Below are 24,506 nucleotides of genomic sequence, written 5' to 3'. Positions count from 1 at the left end.
ATGTAGCCAACAATGTTGTCTTTTACCAAAAAAATTTTTAGCCAATTCGAAGATGACCATTTTTTTAAATCGATGTTTTGTGTTTAAATTGTATTTTTTCAGTGTAGGACTTGATATATAATTTTTTCCATATTTTTCTATGAAAATTCAGACAATTTCCTAAAAATTACCTATAGAACACTTTTTTTGTAGAATTTACCGTTTTTGAATTATATTGATTTACAAAAAATCGGCAAAAAAGTTTCGCCCTTTTCAGTTCAAAAAGACAGTCTAGACTAATTTTGGAAAAAGTAAGTATGCGGAGATGCTTAATTAGGTGATGTCTTCACACCCAAAAATTTTCAACCAATTCGGAGAAGGTGCTGCCAACCGCGAGTTCATTTGGCGCGAATTCCGTCATTGATTATTTACCACAGCAGCAAGACAGAAGAGCAAAGTTTTTTTGCTTTGACATAGTTTTACCACATACATAAGACATACGTAACAATCAGGAAGAAATCTTTCAAAAAAGTTGGTACAAAATGAACTACTCGAATGGTACCACACTCTGAATAAAATCACTGTTTGAGTTGTTTTTGAAGGCAGTGTACCTGCGCAGCCCTGCATTTTTTTTCACACAACATTTATTTTACACGGCACAATACACCAGCCCTGCATTTGTTTCGTTCCTACTCGAAAAATGCTGCATTGATTTTGTAAATAGCTTTTTGACAGTTCCTTATGGGATTTTCTTTGGGGCTCGATTAAGCCGAGAAAAAGAAAATTCATTTTGTTCATTATTTGTCGAGCAGTTGGACAGGACGACGTATGGAGCAGAGATACCAAATGTGCAGATTTGTCTGCAAAACGCAGATTTTTGGAGTCCGTGTGCAGATTTTTAGTGATTTGCAAATATTTGCAGTTTTTCCTCGATTTCTGCAGATTTTTGTCAGAGTCTCCTTATATTTGCGCAATTTTCTTAAAATGTGTGCAGATTTTTACAGACTTTTGCCCGTGTGAGCGAAATTTTTTCGGATCACTGGTAGATTTTTTTCAGATTTCGAGCACATTTTTCCGGTTTTTCGAGCAGTTGCAGACATTTTTCAAAAACATCTGGCATCTCTGGTATGGAGTACTATGGGGCAACGTGAACCAGAAAAAAACGCCAGTGTTACGTATGTCTTATGTATGTGGTTTTACCGCTATGAAATTAGGAAATCTATTCAAAGCAGAAAGAAAACAAACAATTGGCGCTCCCCTGTGAAAAATTTGCCCAGCTGTCAGTTTACTCAACTGAAGAACACGCTAAGTTTAAAACATTCGTTTGTTGATGTAAGATTTTCATGTATTGCCAAGCATTTTGTTTAAATATTGTGTTCCTGAAAATTGCGAAAATTTCACCGACTACTCATCAAACCTATCGAACAGTTTAATGCTAAGTTCAGTAATAAAAAAATGTGACAGCTTGAAATCCAAAGCTCTATATAAGTGTAGAAAAAGAGAAAAACTAATGCATACTCTTTAAATTGTCAAGCATTTACCAGATTAGTACAAGTGAGTAGTTGAGCGACTGCTCTTTTCCCAGTACGTGCAGGAGGTGCAGAATGAACCCCTCGACAAAACCCCTTATGAAACGCTTACTGACGGGTTTCTGAATGGCCAATAAATTTTACTCTTTTGACATCCCGATCCGAGCCTGAACGAGAGGTGATGAAGTTTTAAACAAAGAGAATAAAATAATGCACTGCCAAACCAAAATCCAAACGAAAACTGACTGACAAGAGACTCGCAAATATTAGTGTTGTTTACAGTGTTTGTTTGTTTAAGAAATGCCAAGTGTCTGGTGAAAAGTTCACCAAATTTTAATTATTTGTTTCTGTACCTTTATTAGTGTGAATAATGCAAGTGTGACGAAGATTTTATTTGCGTTAACTTTGCTTGCAAAGGCCGCGTGTGGCAAAACAATTTCCCCTCCAACGTGCGTGGCAGTGTGTGTGTTTGCGTACGTTATCACTAGTGCAGTTCCATGCAGCAGTGGTAGTAGTATCGGAGAAGAGAGTTTAATCAAAAGGAGCAAAAGGAATATCGAAAAATCCACTGCTGAATGTGACTGTAGCTGTAGATGTGTATAGTGCCCTAGACTAGACGGTAGAGCGCGCAGTTTGCTCACACCGCGTTCAGTTGTGTGGTGATGTTCGCGAAATAGAGTTGGTGTGGAAGTTTTTTCTACTGGTGCGATTTGCCGTTTTCTTACTTGCACTAGGTTAGGGGGCTTTTTCGACTGGTGAATGACTCTGGGCGATTAGTTGGCAGAATTTTCCGACGGGAAGGCAGATGATCGTGTGAAAGCTGTGCACAGTAGGACCATCTGTCGGACTGACCTCCTGCCGGATTCGGGGCAGAAATCGACGGATGAAAATCTGGGCGCGGTGTGAAAACATTTTTGTGAGACGGTAGCAGCAGCACCAGAACGGGGTACAGAAGAAAAAGAACGGATTACTTTGTTGGCTATGTGGGAGGTTTTCTGCTGATTCTGTGACCGAGCGACAGCAGAGGTTTTAAATTTCGCGAGTGGTTTTCTATAGCGAATTGCGATTAGTAACAAGCACAAAGAAGAAGCCAACGCGATAAGCAAAAAGTGATATCAGCTACTAAGCATTCGAAAAATTGGATGGTGTTGACAAGTAGCTCAAAGTTATTCTGTGTTCAAAAATTCAAGAGCAATAATAATAGTGAATTGCTTGCCAAAGAGATCAGACTACACAACAACCGGATTATTAGTCATGGGGAAGTTACTCAGTCTGTTGGCACGCGACGATTCGACCTGCTGCACACCGAAAACATACGACGTTTTTCTAGACTTTGAGAATGCAGCCCCGACGGATTTAGAACGAGAAGTCTACGAGGAGGTCGACCATGTCCTGAAACAGTCCGAGATTGTACTAGACGAGATCCAGTGTTATAAGGTGAGTTCTTGCAATTCTGGTTCCTATGATGCGAATAGTAAGCATAGCAAACATTCTTCTATGCCTCAGGGGAACACTGCGGGGTGTGTTGGGATAGGATAAGCCGAATACCAAACGCAGCAAGCATCTCTTGTTTTTGTTGAGTTTTTTTTGTTTCCATGAAATATGCTCAAGGACAACATTAGCAGATGATATGACGATGAGGGAGGGGAACAGAGCAGAGGACGTTGAACCACCATCGCTTCGGATTTAGCAGGAGAAAAGGAACCAGCATCCGAATTTGGCTAGTCTGTAGGGATCAATCGAATTCGCTGTGTATGTGTCCTATGTGTCCACTGTGTGGTGCCAAATAGAGCGCAAAATAATGTAAGATGATGTTGAGAGAGAAAGTCTGTGATGTTGAATGGAGGAAGGTTCTAAATTTGGTCCTTTTGTTTGACTGGGTTGGTTGCTTGCCTTTGTCCGACTCGTTATCACGTCAGTGCCAGGATGAACCGAACTTGTCGGGGTCGGAGGTTACTCGGAGAGTGGGTTAATCGAATTTCTGTCCTCTTTTGTCCTTGCGTCGAATGCAATCGTTAAACGAATGATGCTGTGTCATTTCGTATTCTATTATATTTTTGAATCATCATTTGTAAGACATTCTAACAAAAACAGAGAAGGAAAACGACGGCACAAACATGTATACAAAAAGCGATCTAAGTTTCTAGGGAAGAACAGAAAACTTCTGATAGAGAAACTTTTCTCTATTCTAGCTCAGAGTAAAAACAATTCTCTTTTGATTTGGGCATTACTTTAAAACAGTTGCACATCAAATGATAAGAAGTTTCATAATTATATTCACACTCGATTGCACTATTCGTTTTCGCTAACAGTAAACAGCTTTCTAGTTAGTTACGACAGGCAATTACTATTTCAGATCTAGAGCTTGTTGCACTAACGGCATTGATTTTATGCCCAAAATGAAACAATTTTTTCAGACAGATTTTTGATTGTCATACGATTCGATTTTTAAGAGCGTATTGTACACAGTTTTCTACTAACGTATGCGTTAAAAAATGGACTTTTTTCGGATGGCGATTAAAAAAAAAATTAAGACAAATATTTGAGTTTGGTAAATTTCCCATGGAGGGTAATCATGTTAGCTTCCTCGCAACATCCTTGCGTGCGGCCTTCCAGCAGTTAACCGGAACATTCGCCATGGCGGACGAAAACATGCGTGTAGGCATGTTTTTTAATTCTTTCTTCGCTTAATTTATCAATTCCTCCTCAGTATTCACGACAAAATTGTTGAAGTAGATCTAACGCTACAGGCTTGGCCAGAAATCCTCGATAGGACACAACCTGGGGATGCTGGGCGGGTCCGCCAACTTGGGTACCACATCGACATACAGCAGCTCCATCTCCTCCAACGATCGCTTCAAGTAGTGGGCCGACGCCAGATCCGGCCAAAACAACGCATCTTCGGCCTTCCGGTATTTCTTAATGAACGACGCAACTTCCGGCAGGCACTTCGTACTACAAATTTCCCAGTTCACGGCCAGTCCGGAGCGAAAGAAGAGCAACTTTGACATCCCTTTCTCGCTGATTGTCAGTCACAGCAGCACCTTCTTGGGGAACTTGGTGTGTGAAATAAATTTCAGGAAGTGAGCACTCCTTTGTGGGGGAGGTAAAATACGAAGTGCTCTGCCAGTTGTTGCATGTTCACCGGGCTTTCTTACAATGCTTTGATTGTTGTCCAATAGTGCCAAGATGTTGTGGGATCTCTGGTAACCGTTAATAATAACACAAGTGAAGAAATTCAACGACGTATTCAGGCTGGAAATCGGGCTTTCTTTGGCTTCCGCAGGACGCTTCGATCCATAAGCAAACGGTGCCGCATGAAATTAACGATGCGCAAAACCCCAATTAGACCAGTAGTTCTATATAAACTTGAAACCGTGGCGTTGCTTACGGAGAACTCACGCGCCGAAAGCTACTAGGAAATGTTACTATTGTGCACCTGGCGAGGGTCGGGAGACTGCGATGGGCCGGGCATGTCGCGAGGATGTCGGACGTCAGTGCGGTAAAATCGGTACTCTTCAATGACCCCACTGGCACCAAAGACAAAGGGACTTGACCGGGTTGAAGCGGATCTGCGAGTATCAAGACCCGTAGGAAATTGACAACGAGTAGCCTAGGACCGAGGAGAGTTGAGGACAATTGATGCGGCTCGGCCACCACGGCTCTAGGCTACTGAAGTAAGCAACCAAAGAGAACCTTGAATCAATATCTAGTAGTAATGAGGTTCTTAGGAAGTAAAAAGGAATCATTTTCATGGACGACGAATCGTACTTGAAGATGGATTACGTTTAGCTTCCCAACAAGTAAATGCAAATTTTATCGATAAAATCACAAGAAAACTGAAAAAAACTAAGGACTGTTGATTCCAGAAGTTTAAGCTTTAGTACTTCACAGAACGTATTCTTCCAATAAAATACAATACATATCCTACAGTGAAGCTCACAAAGGACCTGTAAAACTTTGAGTTTATCACGGAAAGCCGCTTCGGAGAATCCAGTTCAGTATTTAAAATCTGGGCAACACATACAGCCTGCTGTAACTTACGGCGGCGATCTAGAGTGCCAGCTCCAAGTAAGCGGCAATGGTCTATATAGGGTGGTAAATTGGTAGGATCACGCCAAGGTAAATCTTCCAGGGTCAGTCGAATAAATCGTCTGCATTAGTGACATTGTTTAAGAAAATAATGAAGAGAAGCGGTCCCAGCTTACTACCCTGTGGTACACCAGACTTATTCTTGAACGCAGACGATAAACAGGATCCCAGCTTAACTTGCTAATTTCAACTGCGCAGGAATGATTCAAGCCCTTTAACTACTAACTTGGGAAAGGCTAGAAATGGCATCCCAATGGCAACAGGTAAAGGGTTGTAGACAAGCTAAAAAGCTAATCCAGCCGAACCCCGGAACCGCCAGAAAGTTGCTTAGTCTAAATCGTAATAAACTACGGATAATCACGGGACTCCTGTGTTGAACCACACCTTCCGATTCTGCAAATCTGAACCAGAGAGTTCAGAGCATTTGCTTTGCTCTTGCGGAGCCCTTGCTTCCTCTAGGTACAACTTCTTAGGAAGTTACCTTTTAACTCCATACCAAGTATGGAGCTCTAATCCCAAGCAAGTAATTAGTTTCATCAACTATGTTGTACTTAATTGGGGTACAGGTTTACAACAAAACAGTTCTACTCCATCAATGAGTACGAGCAATTCGTAACCTGTGCACAGCAATCGGGGCCAGCAACAAAAGACAATCAGCAAGACTGTCGCAGTGGCATTTCAGTACCCAGTGCCCTTCCGGCATACATTGGATAAAAAAAAACCATCTCCAAGGTAGCGAGGCATCGCATTGAAATCCACATTTCGCTATGAATTTCACTAGCTTCACACTTTTTACACGCGGTGCACTAAATTCACTTGCGTCAATCATTCCCCGAAAGCCGAATTGATGATTTCGTCAGGGATGTGTGCAGGAAGCAGACGATCGATCTTCTTATTTAGCGTGTCCTGCATGTTAGCCGTGACTGTTTCTTCCGTTTCGGTAGTGTTCCTTGCACTTGCGATACAAGAACACCGATAAAACCGCTAAATAAGACCATTTGCAGGGTGTTAAATAACTTATTTGTTAGAACACTGCAGTTCGCAAACTGTCCATACAACCAACAAAAAAAAGACAAGTTTATTGCTCTCCTCTACGACCCGGGTTAACACACTACACCACAATAAAGCTAATGAGTTGATGCTGCTTGGAACATCCAAAAAAACCGGAAGACACTGTTCAGAATTAAAAAATCTTGGCAAATTTTCTAGATTTTAACAAAAATTTGCACGCGGAAACTTTTTTACGTCCACTTACGGTAGCAGATTGCATAAACATGATTTTCGTTTATGTTTCAAGACTCAAACTATGATTACTCCAAGCAAAGAAAGATGATCGTCTAACATATGGCAAATTAACCTAAAACCATGATCCAACAACTGCGCTAAAGTTTGCTGCCATCGAGTCCTCATCGTTGCTGACCAATCAATTTGAAGTGCAATGAATTTGAAGGGCAATGAGTATTTCTTCCTCATGATTTCGAGATTGATCCATTTTCCTGTCCAAATATTCAATGACGCATGCTTTATGTGAATATATGGAACATCATACGGAAATCTGAGCACAAGACTACATGGAAAATGTTTACATCGTATTATAAGTATCGCTTTATACATTGTGCTTATATAGTACTAAAATATTTCGATCGAAATTCTTTAGTTTAGTAACTGTTGATTTTATCATACACCGCGTTTAATATATTCGAATACAAGTTTTCGAGTGTTTGTTATTCCTGTTGTTGTTTTTGATGCGCGATGAAGCAATTTCGGGAAGTTGTTGCGGTTTTTGGTCGGTGATAATTTTTTTCTTTATTTGTCCTGGAGCAGCCTCCCAATGCACAAAATGATCAATTGTAGGCAGCAGCAAAAGTCAATATTTCGGAGTCCCAAAGGAGTGTTCCTCGATTCCGGAGGGCAGCTTCAATGATGGTTTGGGGACAGTTTGCAAGCGAGATAAGCCTACATTGATTTTTATCGAGTCTTCGAAAACTCGGCGGATATGACCAATATGTGTTCCGGTAAGACAGTGCCCCAGGGCAGGGTAGATTACATTATTGACAAAATTCTAAATAATAAAACAGAAGTGTCAAACAAATGTTGATATTTCCAAAAGGATTTTGGAGCATACCAACTCGAGAAGGTTAAAATTCTAGGCTCGATTGCATTGAAAATGTATCCACATAGCCGATAAATCACTCTTCACGTCATTAAACCGGATTGAACCGGCTATGAAGTGCATTACCAACATGAAACAAAATGTTTGCACGCATGTAGAAACACCACTTCACAATTGGACAACAAACGGACTGGCATTAGTGGCGATTGACTGATGTCAAAGTTGAAATTTCACACTGAAGTTTAAATCAAAGCTTCTGACACTTGACATCAGCTTAAGGTCTAATCCCCCCGATAATGCACGGCTTGTTGTAACCCGTGAAAGAATAAACACATCGAGCAGGAAGGTGGTGGGCATATGAGGTTCAAGTTCGAACCCATCGACTATGCATTAGCGTACGGCTTCCGTCTGTCTGCGCTTAGGTGCCATGCCGGACACCCCTAGGTGTAAAACGAAATAATCGGATTTATTAGTAATGATGTGACAATTTAGCCCCAGAGTTGCTAAAGTGCGCGGGAAACGAAACCATTTTGCTGCTTTTTACTGTCGCACTTACGAATGAAACCACAACTAAGCCGGTGATTGCATAAATCACAGCACACAAAAAAAACTGAATTGGTTGAATTGAGCTGAACTTTTCTGATGCTGGACGTCGTACATTCTCGGTGGGGATAAGACGTGATAATATGTCTCCAGTTCTTCACTGTTAGTAGCCCCTTCAAAGAAAGATGCTAGGGGGAACACCATTCTCGAGCCAATTTTTCTGAAGTCTGCCCTCTATTGTCAATAGATAAATAAACTGGAAGAAAACAAAGAAGCACTTCATCTGTCTCCCGATACCCACCTAAGCGAACACCAAACACGGCTGGAGAAAAGTGAACGTATGCGCCTATATCGGTTCACAATTGGCTCTCAAGGAAGGATATCAAAGGCAATTTATTCCAATTAACCCAAGCGTCGCGTGCATCGAGTGTTTGTGACGGTGCACAGAGAGGTTATTGAGACTGTGTCTGTGTGTGTATGCACACGAACGAAAGTGTCCAATAGATGTTATCTTTGATGGTGGCCAAATGTGAAAATATTGACTCCGCACTTTGGATGCCACCCAAATGAGAGGATAAAACTAATTAGCTGGGAATGCTAGAAATATTTTCCTGCTTTTCCGAACACAATTACGTTACACTCGTATCAGCAGAATCTGCAGTCAAATGTTGGAATGCTCGCTCGATTGTTTTATCGAAGGGCACGCAAATAAAGCGGATGATTCGGCGTGCGGCTCAACGAGCCGTGATCGGAACTGTCTTTTGTTCGGGGCTCACAAGTGGCGCACGCGATAGATTTTAATCAACATCCGCTCTTCCACCACGCACAGTGTATTTATTTTGTTTTTGTTCTGTTTTTTTTTTCTTTTGCTTTACAGTGTATTGTATCACACCGCAACCAATCCGATATATCTTTGCATTTGTTTGTTTCGATTTTAAATAATGCGAATCGAAATCCTCGGTGGGTTTGGAAAAGGTTATTGTTAAATTTCTTTCAATTACACATCATTGTGTATTTTTGTCATCGAATTCAACCAAAAGCTTTTATTAAGTTGAAACGGTTAACATCTCTTGAACAAATGCCTAGGTGTGACATCCATAACCAGAACCAACTAAAATTGATAATACAGGTCGGACTCGATTATGCGGAATATCAATAACTTTCATTCCGGGATAACTGAGTTTCCCGGATAATAGAATTATTCAAATTTGCGATTATCGACCATAAAATAAACATTTCCTTTTGTTATTTTACTTGTATGAGGCAGTGGTGAAACCAGAAATTATTTTTGAGGCGAAAAGAAGTAAAGTCATGAGAAGCAAAAAAAAAATTGGACATTGATTATTTTCACTTAATTCGAAAATGGCATAAACATGCCAGAAGTGACATAAATGGAAACAATTATGCCGAAAGGGATGGTACAGGTAAAATTTTGGAATGAAAATTAAAAACGAACTTCAAAAAAATAAAATTCCGGATAATCAAGTCTCCGGATAATCGAGTCCGACTTGTAGAAACAATATTTTTTTGATCGAATGAAAAGATAATCTCAATGACTTGAATTTAGAAACATATTCTGTCTAGCTTTTTAGGACTACCGAATGTAAGGGTAACTTCGCACATTCAGGATTGAGTCTCAAAATTAATCATTCGCTTATAATAAGCTATTTCAATCTTCCATTATACGCACAAACAGAAGCAACACAGATAATAAATGAAAAAATGTCCACGCGCATCCCAGAAAAGGAACATGCATTTGAATTCATGTATGGGCAAAGTAATATCATTAAATTTTCTTCCCGAACCCAATTTTTGTTCTTAGTCCAAATTGATGAATAAATATTACACCCGAAAGTACAAAGTAGACATCGATGAATTTTTGCCTTATTTTGTTACAAAGCACATATCTTATAATTACCAAGCAATTTTTGAGTCAATTCACAGACAATCTGTTGAGTTTTCACTCATTTGGTAATTCTAAACTATGAGTGCATTTCTATTCTACATAAATGATCAAATTACAGCGGGGGCCTAGTGTGGTTGGTAACGTCTCCGCCAACCCCGCTCGACGCCTGGGTTGGAATCCCACCGCCGACATAGGTGTCGATGGTTGTGGGGTGGCGTGATCCACTCACAACCAACCCAACTGGTCTAGATTCAATCCTAGCCGACACCGGGAGATTTTCTGAGGCGAAAAATCTCTGGGATCACGCCTTCCATCGCATGAGGAAGTAAAGCCGTTGGCGCCGGTCCGTTAATAAACGGATCGTGAGTTAGGGACCTTGGTGTGGAGTCGCCTCCCTGGGCGTCGGTAATTGGCCACAACAGTAGCGGAAATAGACCGACGGAAAATAAGCGAGAACAAAAAAAAAAATAAATGATCAAATTCGCTTCTCGTGTTCTCAAGTGATTGGATTCTTGTTAACTGCGGTGATAAACGAAGTCAGTCGAACATTCGTTCTGCAAATTATCTTTTCAGCTTCTCCACTTGCTGTTCAAACGCAGGACCTCCCAATTCTTCGGTCACGTTCCCACAGCCTAACTTTATTTCACTTTCATCCTCGATTACTGAGCAAAATCATTTCAAATCGCCTGGAAGTACGCGAAAATTTAATCGACCATTTTTGATTCGAATGAAACTTTGCACACGTATTTGGCTTAGCAAACTGAGCATTTTTCAAAGGTGGAGTGATTTTTTACACACATGAGTTACATTCTAAAAGGGCGTATGCCTTTTGGCACAGGTTTTATTCGAAGCATTGTAGCCCAGAAACCGTTGGTTGTATAGAAAAACTGTCTGAGAATGGGTTGCAGGGAATTAAAAATGCATCATAAAAAAATATACACTGTACAAAAAAAATTTTTTTTGACCAAAAAAATTAAAAATAAACATTAAATTTCAATTTAAAAAAAAAGAGTTGAATTTTTTTTTTATTTCTTTTTTTAAAGAAACTTGACGTTAATACGAAACTTTTAAAAAAAGTCCAGGATGGAGAAATGAAAAATAATTTTTTTATGGTAGATTAATTTTTTTATAAAAATTCTAATTCAAACATTTTTCAAAATATTTGTATTCTGATGATTTTAAAAGATGCAGAAAGTCGTTTTTCTTAATTTGTCCATGGTTCTCCAGCAAAAACCATACGTTTATTGCAATGCTTGATCAAAAATATACAATTCATTCTTTGACAACAAAACGATTGGGCGAACGGTTAAATGTTCTAAGTGATATAAATATATATATAAGAACTAGTTGAACATTCCCGGCGATGCTCGGGATCAAAGGCTTCAAAGACAGTTTTTTTTATATTTCATTGCTGCATTAGCTAGACTCACTTCAAAAATATAATTTACATCTTATACTTCCTTCATCACTTTAAGTAGGGTGTCGAACGTCTTCGTCAGTGGTTTTCTTCGGACCATTTTTGCATAAGATTGCGCCAGTAAAACTACCGAAAAAAACCACTGACGAAGACGTTCGATACCCTACTTCAATATTCTGAGAACGCGCAGAACGGAAATACCCATATTGGATTGTTTTTTGTGATTTTGGGCTGATTTACAGAAACTGGAAGTCACCATTTTGGATTTCAAAATGACGTATGGAGTTCCACTTTCGAAAGTATTGAAATTGTTGGCCAAATATCATTTTAGAAGTCATACATTTGCATGTTTCATGTAGTTTTGCGAATAATATATCAAATTTAGTAATCAGATACTTGTTATTTTTCTTCAAATGGTCTTCTGAACGTTAACAAACATTTTAATAAAAAAAAATTGTGTTATCGCCATAAAATGACGTATGGAGGTCCACTTTCGGAAGTATTGAAATCGTTGGCCATATATCACTTTAGGTTATTTTCCTGAAACCGGAAGTCGCCATTTTTTAATCCACAAAACTTTGTAGAAAAGAAGAAAATAAAAGATTTTTAATGCTTAAGCTGCTTCTTAATCGATATTCAAACAAATGAATCGTAACCTTTCCTGCAGCTAAATGTGAGCTCTAGTTTGGATTAACGCAAAAAAAGTAAAACAGTAAGATTAAGAGCTGAATGACCTTCTGGTTAAAAGCTCTCTAATAAAAATCAAATTCTAATTCAAAAGTACAAAAGTAAATCGAATGCTGTAAAATGTAACTATTCACAAAACTACGAAAACATCAGAAATGTAAAATGTTCATGCTCGAGACATGGGTTGTTCTGCAAAAAAAATTGTAGATGAAAGAACAACGAACATTTTATTGCAAAAAAAAAACAAATCATTGAATTTTGATTCAGAGGCGAATTGCGCATAAAAAGTTAAAGTTTCGCATGTAATCGTATAAAAACGTATAAATTAAAATAAAATATTTTTCGGTGATTTTCTGTATTCTGTATGCTGTATGTGGTCCTCGTGGCTCTGTGGTTAGCGATGTCGATTGGCTCCCACACGGTTGTGATATCGGGTTCGATCCCCGATCAGGTCGAGAATTTTTTCGAACTGCAATTTTTCTCGACTCAGCTCTGGGGCACGGTGTATCGTTGTTTTTATCCTACAACATGCAAAATGTGCTAAAACAATATCGATAACGAATTTTCTCATCTAATCTGGTTGATCGAGAGCGCTATTAGAAGGCTGCAATATTGTTGTGCTGTATACAGAAAATCATCTTCAAACATACATTTTATATTTTAACATAAACAAACATTTTAATGAAAAAATAATCACATGTCATCGCTTTGAATTTTGATTTAGAGGCAAATCCAGCATAAAAAGTCATAATTTTGCATGTTTCACGCAGTTTTGTTTTAGTTTTAGTTTTAGCTTTAGTTTTAGTAATCATATACACTTTATTTTTCCTCAAATGTCTTTACTGAACGTTAACAAACATTTTAGTGAAAAAAAATCATATGTCAACGCTTTGATTTTGATTTAGAGGCAAATTTAGCACAGAAAGCCATAATTTTGCGTGTTTTCGGTAGTTTCGTGAATAATATCTCAAGTTTTAGTAATCAGATACTAATTATTTTTGCTCGAATGTCTTTCCTGAACGTTGACAAACATTTTAATAAAAAAAGAATCACATGTCATCGCTTTGAAATTAGATTTAGAGGCGAATTCAGCATAAAAAGTCATAATTTTGCTTGTTTTAAAAATCTATAATATCTATCTCTATCTATAAAATAAAATCTCAAGTTTTAGTAAACAGATACTTGTTACTTTCCTTCAAATGTCTTTCCTAAACGTTTACAAACATTTTAATGTAAAAAAATCACATGTCATCGCTTTAAATTTTGATTTAGAGGAAAATTCAGCATAAAAATTCATAAAGTTGCATGTTTCACGTAGTTTTGTGAATAATATCTCAAGTTTTAGTAATCATATACTATTTATTTTTCCTCAAATGTCTTTCCTGAACATTAACAAACGTTTTAATGAAAAAAGAATCACATGTCATGGCTTAAAATTTTGTTTTAGAGGCAAATTCAGCATAAAAAGTCATAATTTTGCAAGTTTTACGTAAATTTGTGAATAAATCTCAAGTTTTAGTAAACAGATACTTGTTACTTTCCTTCAAATGACTTTCCTAAACGTTTACAAACATTTTAATGTAGAAAAAAACACATGTCATCGCTTTAAATTTTGATTTAGAGGCAAATTCATCATATTTTTGCTTGTTTTACGTAGTTTTGTGAATAAAATCTCAAGTTTTAGTAATCAGATACTAATTATTTTTCCTCACATGTCTTTCCCGAACATAAACAAACATTTTAGTGTAAAAAATCATATGTCAACGCTCTGAATTTTGATTTAGAGGCAAATTTAGCACAGAAAGTCATAATTTTGCGTGTTTTACGTAGTTTCGTGAATAATATCTCAAGTTTTAGTAATCAGATACCTATTATTTTTTCTCAAATATCTTTCTTAAACATCAACAAACATTTTAATGAAAAAAGAATCACATGTCATCGCTTTGAATTTTGATTTGGAGACGAATTAAGTATAAAAAGTCATAATTTTGCATGTTTTACGTAGTTTTCTGAATAATATCTCAAGTTTTAGTAATCAGATACTAATTATTTTTCCTCGAATGTCTTCCCTGAACATTAACAAACATTTTAGTGAAAAAAGAATCATATGTCATCGCTTTGAATTTTGATTTAGAGGCAAATTTAGCACAGAAAGTCATAATTTTGCATGTTTTACGTAGTTTCGTGAATAATATCTCAAGTTTTAGTAATTAGATAACTACTTTTTTTATAACTAATGTCTTTTCTGAACATCAGCGAACATTTTCATGTTAAAAAACCTACATGTCACCGCTTATTATTTTTGATTTAGAACGATTCAAAATGAAGATGAATACTGTACACCACAGAGACTGAGGGAATAATATCAATAAGATCAAGCGTTACGGAATTCCATTTTTATATAGTAGATTGAATATTTATTTTCGTGTTTTATTATCTTAGGATCATATTTTTTTATGACATAGATACTTTACAGAACTAGTTTCACCTTATATTTTATATACATCATAAGTAAATGATTCGTCATCTTTTGAAAACAGCTTCGTTTGTATCTTAATTTCTGAAATCGGAACAAAAGAGTAATACTTTTGTGTGGCAGCTATTATTATAGATTTTTTGAAAATATTGCTCCATTCTGTTACTCCTTGTTCATATTCTTCATATGATACCCAACTAAATGACATTTTTGATGAATTTTTATTACTTTCCTGATTAGACCAATCAAACATTTTCAATGTTCATGTTCTTTAGCTAAACTTGCATTTCCTGCCATTCGTTTTGATATGCAACCAATTGCATCGCATGGGCCTTTACCATGAGAAGTCGCAAAAAATGCCACTCTGCATCGACGTTATATTTTGTTTTGAACTTGCAAAGACTTGCAAAGTTTTTTTCTATTTTTATATTGTGAGGCAGCTCCATCAGACAATTATATCGCTTTTTTCAACTCTATTGTTGTTTTCAAAAAACTCATTAATTTGGCAATGAACACCTGAACCGCAACAGTATCATGATGGAGTACTTCCGATATTATGATGAAGCTGATATTCTTAAGTGTTCCAGATTCTGAATAGTAAACAACGAAGGGATGAATAGTCAAGCCAAGCATTCCAATAACTTTCACACGAATCATAAATTGATAAAGACGTATTAAAATGAGCTTGACTGTTCAATATTTTTAATTTTTCAATAACGTTTTCGTTTAATTTGCGTAAGCTTAATGAGCACCGATGATCAGGAAAGGGTTTGCAACATTTGGGCTTGGTGTATTCCATTTTCACTTTATTCATCTTCACAAAATGCAAACTGTTACTAACACATCTGGAGTAGTGCAATCGTATTTATATACGAAAACAGATATTATAGGTAACCCAGTAGTTTTTGGTTGCGTACTTTACAAACAGTTATTATTAGTAAACAAGTAGGTAGTGTTGCACGACAAACATATTTTTTTTATAAAACATTCAGCAAGGGGGAACGTGTAGGTAGGCTAAGGTTTAGCGCTTGAGTTATTTATCCAATCGTTTTGTTGTCAAAGAATGAATTGTATATTTTTGATCAAGCATTCCAATGAACGTATGGTTTTGGCTGGAGAACCATGGACAAATTAAGAAAAACGTGTATTTTCCGAAATATTAATAATTTTTCAAGCTTAAATTTAAAATAACTCGAAAACCGATGCCTTTAAAATGTTTACTACCAAGAGCTTTTTGATTCAAAATGACTTTCTGCATCTTTTAAAATCCTCAGAATACAAATATTTTGAAAAATGTTTAAATTAGAATTTTTATAAAAAAGTTGATCTACCATAAAAAAATTATTTTTCATTTCTCCATCCAGGACTTTTTGTTTTAAATTGCGTATTAACATCAAGTTTCTTTAAAAAAAAATAAAAAAAAGTTCAACTGTTTTTTTTTTTTAAATTGAAATTTAATGTTTATTTTTAATTTATTTTGGTCAAAAAAAATTTTTTTTTGTACAGTGTATATTTTTCTATGGTGCATTTTTAATTCCCTACAACTCATTCTCAGACAGTTTTGCTATACAACCAACGGTTTCTGGGCTACAATACGCAGGGCATGCGCCCTTTTAGAATGTAACTCATGGGTGTAAAAAATCTCTCCACCTGTGAAAAATGCTCAGTTTGCTAAGCCAAATACGTGTGCAAAGTTGCATTCAAATCAAAAATGGTCGATATTCGACCATCGGTCATTTCGCGCGATTTGTCTCTCAAGTAGTTCAACTCGCAAACGCAGTCCAACATTCACTAATGGATCTTCGCAGCTCATCTCCGTCTACTCTGTGCGTGTCACTTCATACCACGGTGAGGGTGCCTGTCTCTCAGTGGCTACCAGCAGCGGAAAGGTGCATATTCTTGGCATTTCATCATCACTTTGCTACACTCTACACCCAAGAACCACAACTAATGGCGATAAAATCGGTTTTTTGTTTGCATTTGAACGCATGCCGAGTGCTTCTTCAGAGCGAAAACAGAAATAACTTGAGTGACGTTTTTGTTTTCGTTACCAAGCGGCGGCTTTCCCTCGCATCGATTATTGTCGGTTTGGAAAACGAAATGATTAAAGATGATTTGTTTCAAGCGTTTTCCCTTCGTTTCTCGCACCCCACCTTGGGTGGAGGGTAGCAGACAGATAATGATCATCGCTTTTCGAGATGTACGGTTGAAGTTGGAAACACGCCAAACGAACAGGAAACAAAGCGCAGCCGGAGTTGTACTCAAAATAGGTGTAAAAATGTTATCTTCGTCAGGAGAAAAAAAACACGGAGAGAAAAGTTTGTCGATCTACATCCACCAATACCGACAGTCCCAGACAGCAACGGCTGGGATTTTTTTAAATAACCTGCAGTAAGTTGGCGTGCCTAGTAAACGTCTGTCATCGCCGCCGGTGTAATGGCATTCAAACAGAACAACCGGTTACCGAATGTTTCCAGTCTGTTTGTCATCGTTCACATGTCGGCTCGAACGTTGGCCGAGTGCCGGCAATCGTGCGGCCTAGGTCTGTTGCATTCAGAACGAGGGTAAATTGTTTCCTTTTCTACTTGCCGCCGCTGCTCGCATCACACAGACGTTGGGTGACCGATGATCGACTCGTTCATCACACCAAATCTTCTGTACAGACACTTTGGCGCTTCAACTTGTTTTGCTAAAGAAAGATTAACTAAATGGTACAAAATTCGTACCAATACTTCTTACTAATGTTTGAATCATAACAATTCGAAACTTGACACAGAATTATAAAAACGTGACTTTATTAAATGTGCGATGCACACTCACCCCGATATCTTTCGTACGCTGGCTAATTAAGGCTCCACCACCACATCATCGGAATTCAGGGAAGAAAAATTATCAGATCAAATGTCCACCGGTCGTGTAACGTCGGTCGGTACCGAGAACAGAACGGGGCGAAAATTTTCCACCACCGTGAACAAGTGCGGTCAAAATCCTGCTTCAGTTGGCACGAGACACGTTACGGTTGAGCTGGGACGACGTTCAAAGCGGAGGGATCTATAGAGCGTAATACGAGCCAGCCCCAGCCCGTACATGCCGATGCCACCTTACTGAACTGTGGTGCACGATAAAGGCATGCACGAACGCCACCACAGTGACACTGGGTGCGACGATGACCATAAGCGAACCTCAATGAAATAATTTGATTTCATTTTTTTCGTCTTCGCTTTGTTTGCTCGCACCAAATTGCATCGCACATCAGCCATCGTTGTGTGGTCAGCTTTGTACTACTGTTTAGCACCACTTGCACACATCTCCGATATCATGACATGAGTGTGACTCACCACCAGCAACCATGTGGACAGTGTTCTGGTAAGTACAATACAATGATGTATTCACTTCAACAGTGTGTTATCACTGCGGAAATTGAAGGCATGAAATCAAAGCTGGTAGCGGTTGAAGTTTGAATGCCAAAAATTTGCGGAAGTGGTTATTACTTATATCGAGCAGGATATTGAATAACTAGCTCATGTTAGAACCAACTTTCTCTACTTCACCCGGACCCGGACTATTCTGGTGCCATGGAACGGGGTGAAATTGATCAATTTTTATAATATTTTCCAATTAACTAGCTTCATGTACATTTTTACCGAAATAGTATATATTTAAAACAAGTACTGGTATATGCTCTAGAAAACCACTATGGCTACTGGTAAAATTTCTTTCATCGACTTCATGAAATCAATTAGAGTATTCTAAGAGGTACTATGAGATAAATCGGGGTGAAATTGATCACCCTTGAAATCCATACATTCTGTAGGAAAGGTTTTTTTTTTTTTTTGATAAGTTCATGATAAATGATGACTTCTGAACTGAAAAATATGAACCACAGCTAGTTTAGAAACGAAAATATCGATATTTCAGGTTAAAATCTATTCATTTTGGTTCACGAGCTGAAGTTTGCTAAATATGCTCTCATTTGATCATCGTTAGATCGAATTCAATTCGGTTTGTTGCAATAGCTCAAAAACTAGCTCTGAAATTGAAATTTTTGTGGTTTCCTGTGAATTCATTAGTATTACTTCAATGGTATGGAATAGTTCTTGTTGAAAATTATATTTTTTAAGCCTTTATCAAACTTTACTCACTTCTCCAAATTTAACGAAATTAACCCCCAATTGAGATTACTTCAAGTAAATTTAATACCTTTTTTTGTTATTTGGAAAGTTGTTTGATCCAATTTGAATGAGTTACAAGAATTTTTCGAAAATATGTAAAATTGCACCGGGCATGCAAAGGTTAATTTTGACAAGTATGTGAACCTTGCAAAAGTTGCCTTTTAGGACTCGTAAACATTTCCTAGTGTTGTAAGATCAATATCTTTTAATTAGTGTTTTTCATCAAAAATTTTCAGGTGATCAATTTCACCCCACTGATCAATTTCACCCCATTCCACGGTACCGTAGTATCGCTGGTATAAAATAGAATCTCCCAAATAATACATCAAAACGAATTATGGTGAATGTTTTGCCTGAGAGTGAAATTTCGTAACGAGGAAAATTGCTCTTATTTGTGATTCGTCTTTCTTCCTCTTCTATTCGGTTCGGATTAAATTAACGATAATTAGTAAGCGTGCTTGTTTTCAAGATATATTTGCGTCATTCTCTTCACTCGATAAAAGCTAAAAAAAAGTAACTGAAAAAAAATTTAAGGTTATAGCTTTTTAATCATTCTTGTGTATTTTGGTGCCCTTAGTGAATGTAGAAATGCATCAAAGTGCGACAGAGTGATTGCTCGCCGGGTTTGTCGCTGCTACGTTCGTCTACGGGAAAACTCATTTAAGTCTCTGAAAAAGTTATCTTTGCTAGGGCACCCAAGTTCACAAGAATGGTTAATAAGCTATAATCTTTTATTTTTCCTTCCAGTTCGAGCTCTAGGGCAAAACCTGTGTCTTCCAGTGCCTTTCAAGTCGTTTTTTTATAACAAATGACAAATGAATATTTGTTTAAGGGGTTGTATTCCACCTTTTTGCTCGAGCGAAATGAAGATAGTTTGGTTTGCTAAAGGTTTATCACAATCAAATTTAATTTTGTAATGACGCATTTTGCGCCAACTCGACAGAGGGGCTGAATTTGACAACTTACACTAAAAAATGATTGAAAAAAAAATTATTGTAAGTGTTATTCAAGATTTTTTTAAAATGAGTATTTTTGATAGACAATGTAGCTGCGTAAAACTCTTCTGAACCACTTCTACGAAAGAAAACCTTTTCATGTCCAGCATTTTTCACGTTATATATTACGATAAAACGTTATATACCCCTTTATGAGTATACAGAGTTTAAGCCTTTAGCAGCAGGATTATTTGGTTTTGTGGTCCTTGCTGACCTTGAAACCTGTTTGTTCGGTATTTCGGAGTAAAATTTGGATCATTTTCCTCTTACCTATTTCTGGTCCTTTTTTTTACTAATGTATGCCTAAAGGGCACTGGGTACTGAAATGCCACTGCGACATTCTTGCTGATTGTCTTTTGTGGCGGACCCCGATTGCTGTGCACAAGTTACGGATTGCTCGTACTCATTGATGGAGTAGAACTGTTTTGTTGTAAACCTGTACCCCAATTAGGTACAACATAGTTGATGAAACTAATGACCTGCTTGGGATTGGAGCTCTAGCTTGGTACGGAGTTAAAAGGTAACTTCCTAAGAAGTATTACCTAGAGGAAGCAAGAGCTTCGCAAGAGCAAAGCAAATGCTCGAACTCTCTGGTTCAGATTTGCAGAATCGGAAGGTGTCGTTCAACACTACGCCGATTTTCTTTAAATGATAAAAAGCGGGACAGTGTCCGGTGAGGAGTCCCGTGATTATCCGTAGGTCACTACGATTTAGACTAAGTAACTTTCTGGCGGTTCCAGGGTTTGGATAGATAAACTGTTTAGCTTGTCTACAACCCTGTGCCTGTTGCCATTGGGATACTATTTCTAGCCTTTCCTAAGTTAGTAGTTCGCTTTTGATAGCGGAAATGGACGTACCCAGAAACGGCTCGGGGCCAATAAACCGCTGAGCTGATCCCTGTCTTGCTAGGCAGTCAGCGTGTTCATTACCCTCGACTCCGCAGTGTCCGGGCACCCAAAACAGAAAAACTGAATTCTGTCGGGAAAGTTCCCGTAGAGTTTCAATGCATTTCCAAACAAGTTTGGAAGCGCATTTGACGGACTTAAGTGCTAGTAGTGCTGCTTGACTGTCCGAGAATATACCGATTTTCGCATGTCTGTAGTTGCGTTGCAGACATATTTTTGCGCAGATATATATATATATATGGCATATACCTCTGCTTGAAAAACGGTAGGCCATTTTCCCAGGGAAAACGTTTCCCTGATACCGGGTCCGTATATACCAGATCCCGTTAGGGATCCTATTTTCGAGCCATCCGTATAAAAACTGACGATGCCAGGTGGAAGATTAGGCCCTCTATTGTTCCACATAGAGCGGTTTGTTTCCATCACTCTATACGGAATATCCATGTTGGTCCTAACGTCCATACAGTTGGAGACTGTGGTTAATAGCGGAGTTAGTTTGAACTCCCTAAGTATGCGAATGTGGCCGATTTGGTCCCCTTCAAGTATAGTTTTCCACCTTTGCAACCTTAGAGCGCCAAGCTCTGCTTCCTTTTTACATGAAGATGTAGAGGTAGTAGGCAAAGCATAGCTTCCATGGCTGCAGTATGAGTTGTTCGCATAGCGCTGGTAACCGAAAGACATGCAAGTCTATGAACTTTTTTGAGTTTGGCTTGCGCAGTCACTTCGTTCACCTTAGGCCACCACACTTGGGCGGCATAGGTGGTTCTTGGTCGGGCAATGGTCTTGTAAAACCAGAGTGCCAAGTCTGGTTTCAGTCCCCAGGTTTTACCGAACAGAGTTCTGCAGGCCCAGATTGCTGAGATCGCTTTCTTAGCGGCATGATCCAGTTGTGCAGACCAGTTCAGTTTCTTGTCCAGAATAATTCCGAGGTATTTAACTTCATTGCTGAAGCCCAGTCTAACTCCATTCCGTATTGGAGGAGTGATGGAGATCTTCCTTCGTCTGCCGAATGGAATTAGGACTGTTTTCGAGGGGTTTATGTTTAGAACCTCCAGTAAACACCATGACATGGTGGTATTCAGAGCCGTTTGCATTCGGCTCGACAAAGTTGCGTCATCTTTACCTCTGACGAGGAGGACGATGTCATCGGCGTATCCAATGACCTCGTAACCAAGCTATGAAAGCTAGTTGAGAAGTGCGTCGACAACTAGTGACCATAACAAGGGGAAGAGAACTCCTCCTTGCGGGCATCCCTTGATCACTGACATTGTTACAGACGAATCCCCCAAGGTTGCTGTGATCACTCTGCTAGAGAGCATTGCGTGTATCCAGCTCCTTGAAGTGTGGTCGATTCCCTTATTGGAGAGAGCCGTATTAATTGATGCAAAGGACGTGTTATCGAAGGCCCCTTCAATATCAAGAAAGGCACATAGCGCCGTCTCCTGATAACTCAGGGACTTTTCAATCAACGTCACTAAGCTGTGAAGAGCAGTTTCTGTTGACTTGCCGCTTTGATAGGCTTGTTGGTTCCTATTCAGCGGCGAGTCTTTAAGAAACTCATCACGGATATATTTATCCATTATTTCCTCCATCAACTTGAGAAGTGATGAAGTCAGATTTATGGGTCTGAAAGTTTTAAGTAGGGTTTTGTCCTTCCTTCCAACTTTGGGGATAAACACTACCTTCACCTTCAGCCAGTTATCCGGAATATGGTCCAGGATAAAGCTGGCTCTGAAGAGGTTGATGAGTTCGGACATGATAACTGCGGCCGATTTTTTATAAAGATGGGTAGTATGCCGTCTGGACCTGGAGACTTCCTTGGGGCGAATGAGCTTAGAGCCCAACCTATTGAAGCTTCCGTGAACAGTCGACGGGCCAGTAGGATGGACTCCCGAGACGCCATATGTCTCGAATTGTTCTGCCGCGACCCATCACTATACAGTTCTTCGGTCTCTGTCGATCCAGGAAAGTGGGTGTTCATAAAAACCTCCAGCGTTTCCTTGGTAGTGACAGTGAGGCATCCATTCTGGCCCTTAAAAATGTTTTTTGCCATTTTATTTGGGATTTTTTTCCAGTCTTTAAAAGGGTTTTTTCGTCTTTGTAAGCTCAGTTCCGAATCATTCCTTGGCCTCTGGAAGTATTTTTTGCAATATTCCAAACTCGACTTGGATCATTTTTGGTGTTAGGCTTTTAGGCTTTTATTAGCGTTTTATCATCAATCTGAGCTCAATCAAAAATGATTTACTTTGTTCTGTCCTTCACAAGCGTTATTTTGTTTCTTAACCATTTCTGGCTTCGATACTGAGCTTGGGTCTTCTTCTTCTTATTTCCTGTATGGACTCATCACTGCGACCAGAAACTTAGATTTTTTGTGAAATCACCCGAGTGTTTGCTATATTCCGCAAATCTATTATTAGCAATATCACTATGATTATTATATTTCGTGCTTGTGTGTGCCCTTCCTCTTCATTTATCCGGCCAATGTTATTGCCAATTACAATTCCCTGGAGAGGTTGCAGCTGAACGGCTCTCAAAAAATGTTTTCTCGTTGTTCTGAACTTCGTGAAGGGGGCCGCAGAGCTCTTTATGTTTAGCAAAAGGGGTCGCGAAGCCAAAAAGGTTGGGAACCACTGATCTAGAAGGTGTCATCTCTACCGACCCTTCAAAGACTCTCTATGGAATGACTGAGTACTTGGAGTACATTTCGGAGTTTTGTTCTATTCGGTAAGCGCCGCCTATTATATTAGTATCTTATTAATTTTAATATTGTTTTCGAACTTTCAATACTTTTAATACATCTGTATCTGATAAATGGACCCGTATTTAATGATCATATTTTTTTAACCAAAAATAATAACAGTAAATTAAAAAAAGAGAATAAAACTATCAATACTTAGTGCCAAGGAAAAAACAACTATATTTATTTTCTTTGCATTATAACTAAAACCGTAGAAACAGCAGCATTGTTTGTTCACTCTGCTATGCATAGAAGCTTCCATTCAAGCCTTTATGTGAGAGCTTTTGAAGCTCTACACGAACCTCATTTTTAACACTTGATGTTTTCTTCTCTTGTTACTTCCAATGTATAAGGTACAATTTGGAAAGACCCAAAAAGATAACTTTTGCCTGTGCACTATACTTATCTTCAGTTTTTTTTCTTGGAAGTTGGAAGAGCATTTATTCAATTTTTATTCCATCTCAACTTTTTTAGGATTAATCGTATTCCACCGGTGTAATATGATTCTTATAATAATCCCCCCACCAAAAAGCTCTTGGCGACCTTTTTTCATAAATGCTTTCGTTTTCGAGATATTCCAAAATTAAACTTAGAAAATATGATTTTTATACGAAAATTAACCATATTCGTCAGTTCTTTGTGATTCTCCAACAACAATGAATCAGTATTTATGGAAAAGTATGATCAACATGGTTGTCTTTTCTCCTCAGAAAACCTCTAGAGTGCAGGAGAACATCTTGCACTGCGAAAACAACTGCTCTCACACTAAAGACCAAATCAACGCACATGCTAGAAGAGAACGACAGACGATTTTTATCTGGTGAGCTTTCTGAAAGCACCGCGGTGAAATCTGAAATCTCTCTCTTGCGAGACAATGAACTATGGTGTACTTTCTCACACGTATGGACATCACGCACAATAATTACACAGCAGAGCTATCTGCGGTGCGTTTTAC

The 24,506-nt window shown here is 38.3% G+C and overlaps 1 protein-coding gene across 1 annotated transcript in view; it reads left to right on the top strand.

Moving 5' to 3' along the window:
- The first annotated feature begins 1,694 nt into the window (after positions 1 to 1,694).
- Positions 1,695 to 24,506, top strand: part of LOC129722501 (CYFIP-related Rac1 interactor B) — a 65,304-nt gene continuing 42,492 nt past the window's right edge. Inside the window, exon 1 of the mRNA XM_055675964.1 lies at positions 1,695 to 2,945. Coding sequence (XP_055531939.1) covers positions 2,763 to 2,945 — 183 coding nt within the window. The 5' untranslated portion in view covers positions 1,695 to 2,762. The remainder of the gene's footprint in view (positions 2,946 to 24,506) is intronic.

Source organism: Wyeomyia smithii, chromosome 2, assembly GCF_029784165.1.
Source record: "Wyeomyia smithii strain HCP4-BCI-WySm-NY-G18 chromosome 2, ASM2978416v1, whole genome shotgun sequence".
Classification (NCBI taxonomy): domain Eukaryota; kingdom Metazoa; phylum Arthropoda; class Insecta; order Diptera; family Culicidae; genus Wyeomyia; species Wyeomyia smithii.
Note: the sequence above shows the minus strand (reverse complement) of the source record. Positions and strands in the feature narration are given on the sequence as shown.